The sequence below is a fragment of the Rhineura floridana genome, chromosome 1, assembly GCF_030035675.1.
Source record: "Rhineura floridana isolate rRhiFlo1 chromosome 1, rRhiFlo1.hap2, whole genome shotgun sequence".
Classification (NCBI taxonomy): domain Eukaryota; kingdom Metazoa; phylum Chordata; class Lepidosauria; order Squamata; family Rhineuridae; genus Rhineura; species Rhineura floridana.
In genome coordinates, this window is record NC_084480.1 from 162,723,927 (window position 1) to 162,741,702 (window position 17,776).

Consider the following 17,776-nt stretch of genomic DNA (forward strand, 5'->3'; position numbering starts at 1 on the left):
CCAGTAATTTCAATATCCAATCTTCCATTATCAGTATTCCATAATAATCTTGCTGTCAAAGCCATAGTCATATAGTAAGAGTCTGATGGGGATTACCTCTATCCCAAATATTTTCTTGCCATCCATTCTGAATAGGTTGCTGAAATACTGCTGTAAAATCATATCTCTGTTCTTTTTTTCAAAATACACTGGGTCATCTCTTAAAAGTTTTTCCATTGTCACATGGCTGCAGTTAATTCCATAGATTTTCTCTATATTGGGCTCCATCACATCATTCCAGTCCAGAAGATTATCCATGCCATTGATAACTTTATCTCTAGAATCTTCATTCATTTCTTCAGAGATAACATTGAGTTCCAAACAATAGATTTTATTTCTAAAGTCCATAGACTCCAAATCTTGTTCCTGTTCCACGTTGGTTCCAATCTCCGGGATCTCCTCTCTCACAGGGACCCCTATTCCAGTCTCCAGGGTCACCTCTCTCACAGGGACCCCTGTTCCAATCTCCGGGGTCTCCTCTCTCACAGGGACCCCTTCCAGGGTCACCTCTCTCACAGGGACCCTTATATCTTTAATCTCCTGCTTCATTTTACTCAATTCAATTTTCATTATCTCAATCTCATCCATTATTTTCTGAAACATAGTTATTTCCAGATTTTCAGCCACTTTCTTAATTGCCATTTTAAAAGAAAAATATAGGAAAACCACTTCTTATTTCAGCAACAATTGGGTTAATACTCCAAACTTGGTGACATCACAGTATAAACAGAGCAGACAGCCTTATCTCTCCAATAGTTAAGTAAACAAAATGCAGTTCCCAGGATCGAAACAATTAATGGCAATCGTCAAGAAACAGATTCGTCAAAATAAAATAGACCAAAAAGAGAGTAGTCTCAAAACAGTATAATATTTTTCAAAATAAAAATCTGGAATAGAAATCCCTCTTCTGTGTATATCTTTAGAATGCAAATCCAGGACAGCTTTTTGCAACAAAAACAGAGATAAGCTATTAATTAGTGCGTAGCAGAGAGAAGTTATGGCTCCCCAGTGAGATGTCAAAAACCGATCAATCTGGCAAATCTCTTTTAAACAGCAACAATTTAAGTCAAGTAAAAGAAAAATATAGAAAGAAGGGTGCTTGCCTGTTAGTGCGTTCTCTCTTAGAAGATAAGGTGAACGTTCGCTTTATCAGATAGAGCTTGCTGTTAAAAATCCGTCCCACCTCCGTCGGCTGGACCTCGTCCCATAAATTAATGAGATCTGGTCGTCCCAACAAAAATAGGCTTTGAGGTTAATCTCTTCGTTTCTCCCTACCCGGGAGAAGTTTAATCAGTCAAAAAAAAAAGAAAAAACTGACTGATATATCTGAATAAGCTTCTTTTGAGGCAGGAGCCCGTCTCAAAAGCAGGCACAGGCTAAGTCACCCTTCCCGGAAGTCATTTCTGACACTTTCCTGATGACCTTCTCTGCTTCTCATGGGTAGGAGGACATTCTGCTCACCCCTGGCTTTTATTCTAAATTTTTTTTTGAGTGGGAGCTCTATGGTTTTCTTTGTTCCAATTTATATGACCTGTTGGTTTTCATTTCTTCCAGTTCTATGGTAGTGGTTCTTTACTTTGTGGCTCTTTCTACTACAGATCATTTTTTCCCTAACTCACTATGTAATTGAGTGTACTGAGCAATTTTCACCTTACAGGAAGTCCACCTGTAATGGAATAATACTGGCCTTCTTTATAAAGTTGTTGTAAAGTGTTTAAACAGAAGGGAGTAGAAAAAGAGGAAGACCAAACAAGAGATGAATTGATTCCATAAAACAAGCCACAGACCTGAACTTACAAGATCTGAACAGGGTGGTTTACAACAGATGCTACTGGAAGTTGCTGATTCACAGGGTCACCCTAGGTTGTAATAGACTTGAAAGCACATAACACACACATGCACGCACACAGTGTTTATTTAGAAAAAATGTTTACTGGGCTTCTCTTACAGAGTGGCTTACAACAGCAAGTGTAGCATGAGCCATACAAAGCATTTCTGACGTGTTGAAATAATGGGGAAGTGATTTGATGAGGTTTTTGGGAAGTTCAGTTTAAAAATAAGAAATTTATGAGGATCAGTGCTCTGGTTTCATGTTTTTGTAGTATGGTGGCACAAGGAACACATCTATGTTTTATGTGGTGCAAACTGTGGGCATGGATATGATTTGTGATGAGTTTCGATGGAATCCTAAAGTATGCATGTGGATATGTGCACCTGATCCATGTTTCTCAACCACAGTGGTGCTGTCAAAATACATGTGATGTGTGATATGACGGTTTTTGGGAAAGCATATGTGAAAAAATAATGCAAGTTAATGGGGATTCACACATCAGATCCATGTTTTTGTGCCATGATAGCACTGAGGTAAGGGATCTGCGGTCTTCAGGGTTCAGCCGACGTGTAATTTTGCAGTGGTTTGGGTGGCATCCTGTGTAAAAACCGGGAGGATTCATTTTGTTGTGGCGTAACATTGGATGTGTAATTTTTCCGGTTGAGTTTGTAGAAACGTGAACTGTAATTTGGTGGCACCGGGTGGGGTTATTCCATTAAAATACCGTGTTTACTTAAGAGAATCAGTTACTGAATTTCTGGATCATTTATCCAGATCTCCAACTCTTGTCTTATTGTAATTCATTTGCATTAACTCCTTTTCCAGCGTGGCATTGAGACATTCATATCTTTTCGATTTGGTCTTGTTTGGTGATCTGTACTTTTCATTACAGAGGCTTACGAAATGGATAGTGGCGGTGGCAAACATTTATTGGCGAAATGGCCACAAATTCTTGGGAGAAAAATCTTCCCTTCGCTGGCGTTAAGCAGCCCGCGTGGGGAAGCGAGGCCAGAAGAACGACGGTTGCTCGGCTGGCTGATGAGCTCGCTTCCCCTTGTCCCTCACGTGCACACGCCCCCTCCCCCTTGAACGATTGGCTCCACCTCGACGGCGGCAACACAGCGGCGCGCACTCGGTATGGAGCAGGGAGGGGCAAGATCTGCGCGCCTTTCTCGCTTCTGGGGCGGGATTGGTTGGAGGAAGGGGAGGAGGCTTTGAGACAACGGGCGCGCGAGGAAAGGGCGGGCGCGGCGTTCCTGAACTCGCTCGCGTGTAGCGGCCTCCTCCTTACCACCGGCGTGCGCGCGCGCTAGCTGCGTCTTTCCATTTCTGCGCTCGTCCGTCCGTCTCTTCCATTCTTCTCTTTCCTTCTTACCCGGCTAGTCGGGCGAGCGAGCAAGCAAGCAAACAAGATCGGTGGTGGCGGTTTCTGAGGGACTGCGAGCGCGACTCAAACAGCCGCGGGAGGGCGGCGGCTCGCTCTGCGGAACAACCGCAAGGTTGTCTCCCTCCCTTTAGTCGAGAGGAGGCATTAATTACTCGCCCCTTTGGCTCATTTGTGCCTTTAACGAGGACAAGTAGCCCCTCCCCCCTTTAGGGTTTTAGTCGTGGTCTTGCGGAGGGGGGGGCAAAGCGCGCGAGGAGGGCGGGGCAGATTTCGCCCTTTTTTCGTTTTTCAGCCTACTTTGCAGTTTTCCATTTTTTAATAATTATCACCGGGAAAAAATTGGACAGGATACTAAGGAGGGGAGATCATTGTTGTGACTCAAAGGACAATCTGATAGCTTTCTAAAGCAGTTAATCCTTATCGTTCTGCTGCAGTTTCTCCCCTTCCATTGATATTTCCCCAAATTTATTTCATTAACCTTCTATCTTCCTTATCCTAAACCCAGAGTCCTGTTCAAGAGGAGTAGACGGAAAGGGCAGTCAGGTTAGTCACTTGCGTAAATTGCTGAAATTGTCTTCTGACTCATTTTCTGTGTTCAAGATGGGGAATGCACGTGCATATTTTATTTTAGAATTCTTTGTCTGACTACAAGATGCTTAAGCGTTTATATTGATGTGCAAAAGATACCCTGTGGGAAGTATTTCTAGGTAGTCCCTGCAAGTCTCTTTTTTCTTAAAGCCCCTTCTTGTGGACATTATGTGCTCTTTGGTATGCTGGCTTTTAAAAAACTGTAGTTTGTATAGAAAAGGCTTCTTGCTGTTAATAGATGTTTTGTGCTAATTATTCTCCTTATACTGTGTAAACAAACTCTGCTGCTGAAACAATGAACTTTCCTTTCTTATGGGCATGCAGTTTTGCGTATTGTTAATTTGGCTGCTCTTGTGTTTTCAGTTGGACTCTGTGTAGTAATAGTTCCCTTTAAAATATGGGCATAGAATACAAGTTTTACTGAAACAGGCACAGATTTTGTCTCTTCAATCATACTCATCTTACATATGTGTCAAAAATAAAAAACTGTTTAGGCCGATTTCTTTTCCCTTTGAAGTTGCTTTAGATTGCATGGGGCTTTGGTAATTTGAGAATTTAACCATGTAGTTTGACTTTTGCTATGCACCATTGTGTTAAGCCTTGAGTGCAGTAAACTAATCTGGATTTTTTCATTCTTTTTCTTAGGTATTGCTGGTGCCAGGTCTAGCCTTTTTAGGGGCCTAGTTTGGAGGGAACAAACACACAAGGAGTTTTCTGTACTTTAAATACTTAGAACGTAAGATTTTTAAAAATCCACCCTTCCTTGGAGAGAACAGCAGCATTAAACACATACGCGTGTGCACGCACACCCACCCACACAAAAAACTTTAATCTTCAGGGCAATAGTGAGGCATCGCCCATTGGAGTACCAGGATAATACAGTTCACATGACATCTTCCTTCTTCTGGAGGCTCTGTGACCGAACCACGCTCGAAGAGCCAAAAGGTGCTGAGAGGACTTGATTGCCTCTCTAGGGGGTGGTAAAGGGGGGGGGGAAGAGAAAGTCCCAGAAAAATCTCTTATCACTGAAGGGAAGTTGAAGCAACAGTCTCTGGATATTGCTGCCCTTCCCACCCCCAAGCGTTGGGTAAGTTACACTACCATTATTCATTTATTCATTCACTCACTGTATTCTCTCTCGCACCACCTCAACTCCATGCCATGGTGAAGAGATCTAGAGATGTGTCTAGAAGCATGGTGGGGGAAGGTGGCAGGGATGCCTGTGTGTGTTATTAAAAAGCACTGAAAAGTAAGTTTGGGATTAAAGTTATGCACTATAAATATGGAAATAGCTGGCACCTTCAACAAAATGAATACAGGTTTAATGTGTGTAGAGGGACTTTACCATAAGGCGGGAATAGGTTGCATAAGTGACTGAAACAAATTAGTTGGGTTTTCCCAAATGGAAGAGAAGACATGATAGAGAAGGAATTAGAGGAAAATAAGGAGGGTTTTATGTTTCTGTCCAGAAAAGGTTGCTGAAAAAGACCTTTCTTTCAAGACTGGTGTCTTTTGCAAAAATAAAAGGGAAGCATGGCAGCGGTGGCATTAATATATTGATGTTTTCAAAGAAGTGTTCAGTTAATCACCGGATGCAGTGGCTATTCTATAATGAAGAGAGGATGAACAGACAGAATATATCACTGCTATTCTGGCTGTGCTGGTTGTGTTAACATTTGCTTGATTTAAAAATGTGCTTCATTTTATGCTTTTCATATTTTGTGTTTTCATATGTTGTCAGCTGTCTTGGAAGGTGTGTTCCTGAAAGTCACCTATAGATATTTTAATTATTAATTTCTTTCATTTTTTATGTTCTAAGAACCCCAAATAGTTTTTTTATACGAAAGATGGAACATTTATTTCAACCAGTAAGTTATTTATGGGCTAGTTACAGTATCTGTGATGTGATGTGGAATATAAATACTGAATTAGCTTCATTGGGTTATTCAGATGTAATGCCAAACCTGGATGGACCCTAAGGCATGTCAACTTTGGTTGATTCTCCTGGCTTGCTGGGTAAGCACATATAAACAATTTGCTGGTTTAAATGAAATGGCAATCTATGGTTTACTTGGTACTAGGAGAGGAAGTAAGGATTTGCTGTGCAGGAGGCAGTGCAAATGGGAGGAGGAGTATGTGAGCCTGAGGGACCAGCCAAGCTAAGGCACAAAAGCCAAGCCATGCTTTGGTGTTTCATCTAAATGACCTCATTGCATCTAAATTCTTATATAAGTTTGCTGGAATTCTGCACTTGTGATGTGCGTCTCCTGGATTTTGTAATGTTTAAAGTAACCGTTTAGCTAAATTATTTTAACATTTATGCAACTGGGCCATGATTTTAATTGAAAATGTTGTAAGGAGCATTAATTATCTTATGTGGCAATGGATTTTTTGGGGCTTGTTCACTGCATGGTGGCTGGTGGGATTCAATCAGGCTGACCTATATCCTCTGTCATGTATGAAGTGTTGCTCCTATACATGACATTTATCGTGTAGTTGGCTGTGCAAGTTTTTCTGTCATAAATTGTTAAAGTGGGTCCCCAATCCAGACTGAGACCATGTCCTGATCCAGATCGGCTCCCACCATCTTCAGTTTGTATTGGGGGAGGGGGGGAAGTAGACACAGGGGACCTGATCCAGATCAGTAGGGAGCAAAGTGTTAAAAGTCTCCTAAACCTATGCCAGGGTTCTGTTACAGATTGCCCCCTGCCCACACTGGCAATAGTGAAGGAAAAATCTTCCACTCAAGGGCAAATTTAAATGATATTGATAAGGTACAGTAGGCTTTAATTAACCTACTTTCTCATGACTGATTTCTGAAGAAAGCATGTACCATGGAATAAGATGACTTCTCTTTTCAAAATTCCCCTTTTAAAAAGATCTTTTCTAGAAGCAAAATCCTGTGTCAGGGAGATGGATTAAGGCGTAGGGCCATGCACACGGGCTGGCTCAGTCTTCCCTTTGAATTCTGTGAGATACAGTGAACAACTGCAATTTGGAACATGGTTGAATAGATACACTGGGTCAATGGGATAGTTTCCCCCCCCCTCCACTGGTGTCCCTGAGTGCATCCATTTGCATATAGAGGGGCCATAGCTCTGTGGCAGCGCTCATACGTTGCATAGAGATTGTCCCAGGACTTTTGCATCTCCAGTTAAATGGATCAGGTAGGAAAGATCCCTGCCAAAGGCCTCAGCATTTATTCAGCAGCAGCTCCAGTCAAAGGGTGTAACGGAGCCTGAGGCCCATCCTGCAACCCAAGATTGGACAGTCAGAAACAGGTCCATCCCCAAAGGTTAGAACTAATTTAGGACACCTTCTAGTGATAAAACACCCTTGCTAACTTTGAGTTTTAAACTATACAAAACAATATTAAGGAATGAAACAGCGTAATGTAATGAGGTTAGCTAAAGGGTACTCGTTACTTCATATTATTGTTTTTGTAACATGATTGATGTCATTTCTTTACTCCCACTTTTTTCCTTCTAATGGAAAGGAAAGGCACAAAATATACATAGAAACTTACTAAAAAATAAAATTTCTTCAGTTGACTAGTTCAAATAGACACTTGTGAATCCTAGAATGGGGTCTGTCGGCAAAGAAATAATGCTGGTCTTTCTTGTTACATTTTCCCCTTCCAGATATTTGCAGAAGCAATGAAAGAGCAGGGTACAATTACAGATCATATGCTGACCTCATACCAAGTGGTGTAGAGTTTCCAGGGTTGATAATAATCAATGATTTTTAAAAATAATAATTAAAAAATCCACTTTTAAAAATTTAAATCGGAGTTCAACATTTTCTTAGAACAGTTAGTAAAAAAAAAAGAGCTTAGGTCAAAGATACCATCATGAATACTGCTAATTATATTCTGTGAATATGTTAACAGCAGTTTATGGAGATGGGAGATAATCTATTCTGCAGGTGATGTACATGAAGTGCGCGTTCTTGCTCTTGCCTTCTCTCAAGGCCTTGCCTCTCTTGTAAGTGCAAATATAGAGGAGGTCAATTAAAAGAGAATTTGGGGAGATGGAGTAGGTCTGAACAAGGGAGGAGACCACTGAAGTAGTAATTGAGCTCTTACCAGTAGCCTCTTCTGCCAGGTATAGAGAGGATTTTTTCTTCTTTTGGACTAATTCATTCTAGATTGAGAAATAAATTGCAAAATGAAAAAGCAGGAAAGCTTGTATTTCTATTCCAGACAATAAACAAGGAAGTCAAAGGTGAAGAAAACTGAGTTAACTACCACCCAACATTTTAAAGTTATCATTGACATGGTCGAAATGACCTAAATTTTATTTTTAGGGAACTTTGCATTTATCTGAAAACTGAAATAGTTTACCATTCAAAAATCCAAGCGCATGTTTTGTTAATGTTGTTTGTTGAAGAAGAAAACTACCCAGAAGAACAAACATGATCACATCATTCCATGTCCTGCACTCTGGGATGAGCGAGAAGAGATCCTGGCCCTCATCTGTATGACAAGTACTTGAAGAGTGCTATCATATCTCCCCTCAGTTTTCTCTTCTCAAGGCTAAACATGCCCAGTTTTTCTAGTATCTCCTGATAGGACTTTGTTTCTAGTCCCCTGACCATCGTTGTTGCACTCCTCTGAACTTCTTTCAGTTAGTCTGCAATCTTCTTAAAGTGTGGTGTCCAAAACTGGACACAGTATTCAAGATTAGGCCTAACCAGTGCCAAATAGATGGGAACCAATACTTCACATGATTAGGAAACTATACTTCCGTTAATGCAGCCTAAAATAGCATTTGCTTTTTTTGCAGCCACATCACACTGTTGGCTCATACTCAGTTTGTGACCAACAACAATCCCAAGATCCTTCTCGCATGTAGTATTGCTGAGCCAAGTATCCCCAATCTTATAACTACATTTGATTTCTTTTTCCTAGGTGTAGAACTTTTCACTTATCCCTGTTAAATTTCATTCTCTTGTTTTCAGCCCATCGCTCCAGCCTGTCAAAATCCCTTTGAATGTTGTTTCCGTCTTCCAAGGTATTACCTATCCCTCCCAATTTTGTATCCTCTGCAAATTTGATAAGCATTCCCTGCAGCAAGTCTGTAATAAAAATGTTGAAGAGCTCTGGACCCACTCATTACTTCCCCCATTTGAGAAGGAACCATTGATAAGCACTCTTTGAGTATGATTCTGTAGCCAACTGTGGAGCCACTTGATAGTTGTTCCATTCAGCCTACATTTAGCTGTACCACCATTTCTGTTCTCTGTCTTTTATTATGCGTTTATATGAAGAAAATGTTTTGGTTGCTTTTGGCATCTCTCACTAACCTTATTCTCAGCTTTATTCTTCCTGACAGCATCCCTGCAATTCTGTGCTATGTGTCTGTACTCTTCCTTTGTATCCTGGCCTTCCTTCCACTTCCTGTATATGTCCTTTTTTTATGTGAAGCCACATTGGCTTATTTTGCTGTCTTCCTCCTTTTTTTTCTTGATGAAATTGTTTGCCATTGCGTCTTTAGAATTTCCTCTTTAGAATAACCCACCCGTCTTGAACTCCTTTTCTCATTAGGGTTGCTTGCCACAGAATCTTACCAATGTTCTGAGTTTATTAAAATCGGCTTTCCTGAAGTCCACGGTACACGTATGGCTACTCAGCTTTTGCTTCCTTTAAAATCAAGAACTCTAGTATAGCATGGTCATTTCCCCCAGAGTTCCCGTAAGTGTCACTTCATCCATGAAGTCATCTCTATTGGTTAGAATAAAGTCAAGGATAGCTGTTCCTCTAGTTGCTTCCTCCATTTTCTGTAGGAGAAAGTTGTCTCCAACACAGGTCAGGAATTTCTTGGAGGGGCTGTGTTTGGTAGAATTCATCTCCCAAAGGATATCGGGCTAACTGAAGTCCCATATTACTACTACATAATTTTTCCTCGAAATATTGGCAATTTGCTTTTCAAAAGTTTCATCATCTTCTTGATTGGGTGGTCGGTAGTATACTCCAACCACTATGTTCCTTTTATTCCTTGCCCCATTTATTTTAATCCAGATACTCTTAGTGGAGCTACCAAGCTCATCCTTCTGTATTTCTGTGCAGGGATATGTATTTTTAACATATAACATGACTCCACCTCCCTTTCTATTCCTTCTGTTCTCCTTGAACAAGTTATATCTTTCAATCGCTGTATTCCAGTCATGGGATACATAACTGTGCACATGGCTTCTTTTTCCTAGGTGTAGAACTTTGTACTTATCGCTGTTAAATTTCATTCTGTTGTTTTCAACCCATCGCTCCAGCCTATCAAGTTTACTTTGAAGTTTGTTTGTATCCTCCAGGTTATTGGCTATCCTTCCCAATTTTGTATCACCTGCAAATTTGATAAGCGTTCCGTGCACCTCCTCATGCAAGTCATTAATAAAATGTTGAAGAGCATCGGGCCCAGGACCAAGCACCATGGTACCCCACTCATTATCTCTCCCCACTTTAAGAAGGAGCCATTAATAAGTACTCTCACAATTCTATAGCCAGCTGAGTCTACCTGATAGTTGTTCCATCCAGCACACATTTAGCTAGTTTGCTAATCAGAGTATCATGGGATACCTTGTCAAAAACTTTGCTGAAGTCAAGATACATTATGTCCACAGCATTTCCACAGTCTACCAGGAAGGTTACTCAGTCAAAAAATGAGATAAGATTAGTCTGGTAGGATTTATTCTTGATAAATCCATGTTGGCTTCTAGTAATCACTGCAATGTTTTAAGGTGCTTACAGACTGATTGCTTTATAATCTGCTCCAGAATTTCCCCAGGGATTGATGTCAGGCTGACTGGTCTGTAGTTTCCAGGTTCCTCCTTTTTGTCCCTTTTGAAGATAGGGACAACATTAGCCCTCCTCCAGTCATCCGAACATCTTAATTGAACAGTTGGAACTGGTTCATCTCTTGAATGACTTCACAAGTTCTTTCTGCTTTAGTACTAAAACAACCGAATTGTCACCCCATGTTTTGATAAAAAATTAATCTGAAAACAGTTCATAATTGCTTAGTCTACACCTGCCTTGTAATGAAACCTACATTTCTGAATATCTGTTAAGGTTATAGTAAACAATAATGTACTTCTACTAAAAATGGTGATTAAATAGAATCTTTCTAACTAGTGTTGTTTAAATTATTAAAATTTATTCCTTCAGAGAAGCAATTTAAATCATAATTTAAATCAATTTGATTTAAATCAAATCAACCCTGAGGATTTCTAAATTAAATGTGAGATGGTATCTCTACAGATGTGAAGGCCCAGAAAAAAACCAGACAAATTTGGGAAAAGCCCCTCTCTCGTCCCCCCCCCCCGAATTTTTCAGGAAAACAAACAAAGAGGCTTCAGAAAAAAACAGGGAAAACCTTTTTCCCTTAATTTTTCCATTTTTCTCCTGGGTCTTCATATCCCTAGGTATCTCTCTTAACATCTTTCATGTTTAAAACTGGCTTAAACTCAAACGAGCTAGACCATTCTTAACATGTCCTGTGTCATTCTAACTACAATTGCAGGAAGTGAAGAGAGTGTTGCAATATTGGGGTAAGGCATGGTGTCTCCATTTATAAGCATTTTTAAGCAAAACCTTAAGGTGACACTACTTTCTAGCCAGAGCAAAATTGTTAGAGGCTTTGTGAATGTCTTCATCCCTCTTAAGTAGGAAAGGCTGACACAGTTGGACTAGCAACCATTTTGAAATTCACTGAATAACATGAAGCCTCTTACAGTTGGCTGGGAAGCATGGCAAAATTAATTTCACTGTGGTTCTCTTATATGTTTTGTAATTAAGGGTGTTGAAAACACATGGTATCTAAATATCGGGTTGGGAACGAGATCATTATCTCCCCCAGTCTTTGTGGGCCAAGGGTGACAGATGGGTGGAGCCACCTATCTGTCAATCATCTGACATCAGGCAAACCTTTTTTGCCCAGAAGGTCTTCAAAAGCCCCCTTCAAAGCACTCTGTTGCCCAACGTTTTGCATAGGACTTGTGCTTGCAAACCCCCTTTCCCCTGAGCCAGATTTTTACCTGCCCCACACCTGACACCACATATAATGTCAGGTGTAGGGCAGGCGGGCGTAGTTTGGCTGAAATGACCTTGTGAGCCAAATGTGGAAGACTGGCATGCCTAATTAGGTCTGTGGACCAGTGGTTCCACACGCCTGATACGTATTTACACAATGATCTCTACATCAGACCTGTAAAGTAGGTTATCTTCATGATTATACCCTTGTTCGTCCTGTTGTTTCCTTCTTAGTTTGTCCAATAGTGCAGCAAGCATACGAGGCATACAGTGTAGCCCATGGGTGGGGAACCTCTTGCCCATGGGCCAGATTAGGCCCAGCAGAGGTCCTATTTTGGCTTGTGGGGCTGTTACCCCCAAACCATGCCCACCTGCTCCACCCCTGAGTTAATTTGTGACATCAGGTGGGAGGCAGGTAAAGGCATGACCTTCTCTTTTAAGTGTGTTTCCAAGTGGTTTCTGTTGGAAACTCCAAAGGTGTTATCACCTGACAACATTATGACCCACCTGCTGTAGATAAGGATCTTGGCTTACTGTGCTGAAAAGGTTTCCTATGCCCTGGTGTATTCCTTTGTTTCCCAGAGGATGGGTTAAAGCCCTGATAGCAACTTGTAGCATCTCTGGAATTTAGTCCAGAATTTAGTCTTGCTAATAACAGCAAATTTCAAGCAGAGATCTCAAGCAAAGAAGATCACACAAGGAAGTGAGACAAAGCACAGAATACAACTAACGTCACAATATGGAGACCATACCAGCATCTTGTGTGACATATTTTAAAGTTTGGGCATAGAGACAGATGATCCAAAAGAGTAGCCAGTTATTTGATAAGTTTCAGGGAGAGGCTGGCACTGCACTGTGCAGTGAGTTGAATGGGACCGTGGCAGAACAGATGGTCAAACAAAGAAGGAATGGAAATTCTGTCACTACCCGTTTTCCTTTCTAGGAGAGAGAACACAAATGCACTCCCGCATGCAGATGTAGGCACAGCAAGCTGTGTGTGTGTGTGTGTGTATTTGCGGGCACGCGCATTGTAGCAGTACCTGTTTACTATAAATGCGTGCCCATGTAGCAGGAGCACTTACCTTTCCCTGTGTGGCCCCCTCTCTCTAACCCAGGGGTAGGGTTTCACACAACACTCAGCGTAATGTCATACACGTTGGGGAATCTGGAAGGAGAGAAGGGCAGGGGAAAAGCCAAAATGGAAGGAAGAGCAGATTGGAAGTCCCCCTGGCAAGAACAATTAGTCACTTTCCCCAGCAGCTTGCTGGGCAAGAAGGATGAAGTTGGGGTGGTGGGAGGAGAGAAAACGAGCTAATCCCACCTCACTGTTGTTGGCTTTGGCTTCTCCCACCAGCATTTTGCAACCCTTGATAGCGTAGTAGAATAGGAAACCTTTTTTTCTAACTGCTGCCATCCACTATTGTAGTCTCTTCATTGCTGGGCCATTTTCTCTTGGGGAAACAGGTTTCACTTGGTCTCCAAGTGGGTCAGAGGAGACATGATAGAAGTGTATAAAATTATGCATGGCATTGAGAAAGTGGATAGAGAAAAGTTCTTCTCCCTCTCTCATAATACTAGAACTCGTGGACATTCAAAGAAGCTGAATGTTGGAAGATTCAGGACAGACAAAAGGAAGTACTTCTTTACTCAGCGCATAGTTAAACTATGGAATTTGCTCCCACAAGATGCAGTAATGGCCACCAGCTTGGATGGCTTTAATAGAAGATTAGACAAATTCATGGAGGACAGGGCTATCAATGGCTACTAGCCGTGATGGCTGTGCTCTGCCACCCTAGTCAGAGGCAGCATGCTTCTGAAAACCAGTTGCCGGAAGCCTCAGGAGGGGAGAGTGTTCTTGCACTCGGGTCCTGCTTGCGGGCTTCCCCCAGGCACCTGGTTGGCCACTGTGAGAACAGGATGCTGGACTAGATGGGCCACTGGCCTGATCCAGCAGGCTCTTCCATTTAGCAGTCAGTTGTGTTGCATAACTTGCCTTTAGATCAGTTAACATTGGTTAAAATGAGAATTGGAACTTGTAACTTCAGGAATACACAATAGGTTCATCAAACAAGTGAAAGGGAGAGACCTGCATTATACTTGACCTTTTTTTGGACATTTTAAATATGTCCCATAAGAGGAATTGTTTGGGCAGGCAAAGTAACCATTACGCATCTTTCCCATGGTGGGTTTGTCTGAGACCAGGTACCCCAAAGTTATTTTCTTCCAATACTACTGCACAATAAGTGTGAGTGGATTTTAAAGAATTCCCTCCTCAAATACAAAACTTGAAAACTTTGCAAAAAGGGTTAGACATGCCTTCCGCTGTGCAGGAGTATTCATTAAGAATTCACTGCATTGTTAACTTCGAGTACAATGGTATACATGTATATTTCAGAAGTAAGTCTTTATGTTTAATGGAGCTTACTACCAGGCAGAGTGGGTGCAGGGTGGCAGCCTCGGCTTTGTTTGAGGATTAACATTGGGGGAAATGGGGCTCTTGTGCATTTAACAGCTGCTTCTCCACAATCAGGAACAACAGGACATAGCTGGCTTCCCTAAGCATGAAGTTGTCTAGGGGGTGAAAAGAAGGAGAAATTACTGTACTGTCTCTAATTTTGTGTAATGCCACACACCCCATGGCAACCATTTTGTGACTGGCACCTGCAGCACTTGTTCAAAATTCAAACTATGCCCCCTGCTCCTAAAAACTTGGTGACCCCTGTCTTAAACTATAAAGCCACTTTCACAGTTCTGTAATAAAACCTAGATCCAGAGTTCTGGTTTTTGCCACATTCCAGCATGACCAGTAAATGAAACGCATGGTTGGGCTATGCAACTCATTCTTAATGACCCACTTTCTGTGGGAGGCAGTGAATGAGCTGCCTTCTGGGGGACTGTGTCTGTCTGCCAGTCAGAGGGTCCTTGGTTATTTGGGCTCTCCCACCACCTTACTGTAATAATGGGTAATAATCCTTGAGATATCTTGGGCTATCTGGGTTTGGTATATATGGGTTATATAAATGACAAAATTCTCATCGGGGGCATCCTGCCTCTTCTCCCCCTTTTGTGCCTGAGATGTTCAGCTGAGGCATTTTCAGTAGTGTTGCTAATTTTTTTATTTAATTTATTATTTGATTTATATCCCGCCCTTCCTCCCAGCAATCTTCCTGATGCTGGCATATTTTGCCGTAGAGAAACTATGTTAACTATGTGTTGCTCATCAATCTTAAAACAACCAAACAACATAAGTAGGCCCTGGATCCTTGAAGGATGTTGTCAAATACTAATTATATATGAAAAATAAGTGAATGATGAAACAAATGTATCAAAAGCTGTTTAGTTAAATGTTTCAGCTTTCTCCTTCCTCAATAACATACTTGAGATTTCAAATGAATAGAGCCAAGATGACAATTTTAAGAACACTCAGGATAGAATCATTCTAAGGAGTATGGCACATGCAAAATTAAGGACTAGATTCAAATTAAGAGTCTTCCAAATTAAGTCCATCACTAAAGATGCGAGGCTCAGAAAAAGTAGGGAAAAGGCCAATCCCCCCCCCATTTCCCCCTAAAGATTGTGTTTTGTTTGGCTTTTTCTGAAAAATTGAATTGAAATGAATATGTAAAAGGGTATAGAAGTGTGTTTCATTCTTGGCAAACCTTCAATTTTTAGAAATTCATGATAAATATGACAGATACGAAGAAGCAGAAACTGATAACAATAGCTCAGAAATAAGACTGATCATGTAGTATTCAGTGAGACTTGGTTTTCTCCTATTTTTCTCAGCACTTTTCATGGAAAAGAGTGCTTTATGTCTGTTTGACACTCTGGAAGGCCAGAGGAGACATAATTTCCATAATTCATAATTTCTTTTTTTAACATAATGTTAATGGTTACTCCTGTTTTTAATTCTGTTTTATTAATATGTAAGGTTACAAATGGAACTACAAGCTGCTGAACTGTAACAAACATTTAAAAATTTTAAAAAAGTAAATTAAATTTGTGATTATTGTGTGAATAAACTGTAATTTTAATATACCAAACATAATTTAATGGTGAACCAAGTTATACATGATACATTTTATGTTCCTAAAGTAACAAAGTGCCATTTGATCTGTAAGAGGTACTAAAAAAATAAGTATTGGATGTTTCAGTTTTCCCCAAACATTCCAATTTTTCCTGAAAACGGAAAAATGTGCTTTTTATCCATGGCTTGAAAGTGGTCAGAAATCTTACATCTCTATCCATCACATACATTGCTCATTATATACAAATAAATATTAGGAAATGGGAAAGACGCAAACCTTTTTGTGTGCTAAGTTTTTTTCTTTAATTTTCTAGACATTCCTTTCAAAGGAGACCTAACGTCTGTGAGACTAGTTCAAGATGTGTAGCTCTGTTGCTCCCAGGCTCTGGTTTTTAACGGATCGTCGTATTAGGGAAGACTACCCTCAGCAACAAATCCTGAGAGCACTGAAGGCCAAGTGTTGTGAAGAGGATTTGGACTTCCGGGCCTTGGTGATGGATGAAGTGGTCCTGACCATTGAGCAAGGAAACCTTGGTAAGAATAAAGGTGGTATGGAAAAGTGACAGTAGGGGGAGGATATGATGATCCCCAGATGTGAATCTTGGTTAAAGTTGCTCATTCTGTCATTAGAAATGCCATGATCTCATGACCTTTTGAGAAGCTTCTGGGCTTCTAGAAAATAGGATGTAAGAGAGGAGAATCTGGTTGAGATATATAATGGAGGCTGCATCATAGCGGCCCCAAAACTGGATTCATCCAGAGGGCTATATGATGTGTAGTCAGTGTCATACCAAGTGGGCAGTGTAGCGTCACCAACTTTGGCAGTGAAAACATGCCCCTTGTAGTATCAATCAGTTGTATCATGCTATCCTGCCAATAGTACAGCAGCTGGAGGTACAGTGAAAAGCTCTTGTCTTTAACACTTTCTGGATTATTGTTTTCTGTCTCCTCTTTCATTGACAGATTTTTTAAATGTCTCTGGAAAAGGTGAATTAATTCGTCGGCCACCATGCCATATTTAAATTGATATGTGTGCATTCCTTCTTACTTGGACAGACTATCCTTCTTGCAAATACGTCTGTATGTACTACTAGCCAATGACATTTTTTTTACCCTAATGTCACGTGTTCTATCAAGAGCATGAAAGAACCCATCCTCATGCTGTTCAGAAAAGCTCCCCTATCTGGTTACCTGAAGGGAATTTTAACCACAGTTAAGTTCTGGGCACCTCATTTTAAGAAAGATATAGACAAGTTGGAGTGGGTTCAGAAGAGGGCGATGAGGATGATAGCTGGTATGGAGAACAAGTCTTATGAGGAAACGTTGAAGGAACTTGGCATGTTCAGTCTGGTGAAGAGAAGGCTGAGGGGCGACATGATTACACTCTTTAAGTACCTGAAGGGCTGTCACATAGAGGAGGGTACAGATTTGTTCTCTGCTGCCCCAGAGGGTAGGACTAGGTCTAATGGTTTTAAGTTGCAGGAGCGTAGATTCAGATTGGACATTAGAAGGAACTTCTTGGCAGTAAGGGCGGTTCGGCAATGGAACCGACTGCCTAGGAAGGTGGTGGGATCCCCTTCGCTGGATGTCTTCAAGCAGAGGCTGGACAGCTATCTGTGGGAGATGCTCTAGCTGTGGATTTCCTGCTGTGAGCAGGGGGTTGGACTCGATGGCCTACAAGGCCCCTTCCAACTCTAGGATTCTATAAATGGGCCAATAACTATTTACAAACCCTAACACTGTCTTCTAAGAGCAAAATAATGTATTGTCATGTCCATTTGTTTAAGGCTTTTTTAAACAATTGCATGGTACGTTTCCAGCTACACAGGTGTATTTTTGCAGGAGAAAACGGCCATTGCATTTACTTGGAAGGGATCCCAA

The 17,776-nt window shown here is 41.1% G+C and overlaps 1 protein-coding gene across 9 annotated transcripts in view; it reads left to right on the forward strand.

Moving 5' to 3' along the window:
• The first annotated feature begins 1,333 nt into the window (after window positions 1–1,333).
• The window catches only part of RIMKLB (ribosomal modification protein rimK like family member B), a 114,845-nt gene continuing 98,402 nt past the window's right edge, over window positions 1,334–17,776 (forward strand). The window contains exons 1-4 of one of the 9 annotated variants that reach the window (XM_061583136.1): window positions 2,987–3,005; window positions 3,763–3,800; window positions 4,491–4,932; window positions 16,210–16,429. In XM_061583136.1, the coding sequence (XP_061439120.1) occupies window positions 16,255–16,429 (175 nt within the window). In that variant the 5' untranslated portion in view covers window positions 2,987–3,005; window positions 3,763–3,800; window positions 4,491–4,932; window positions 16,210–16,254. Of the gene's footprint in view, window positions 1,480–2,982; window positions 3,006–3,064; window positions 3,801–4,490; window positions 4,933–5,795; window positions 5,862–16,209; window positions 16,430–17,776 lie in introns of those variants that run through there. The other 8 variants (XM_061583110.1, XM_061583129.1, XM_061583118.1 and 5 more) reach the window with 8 other exon arrangements.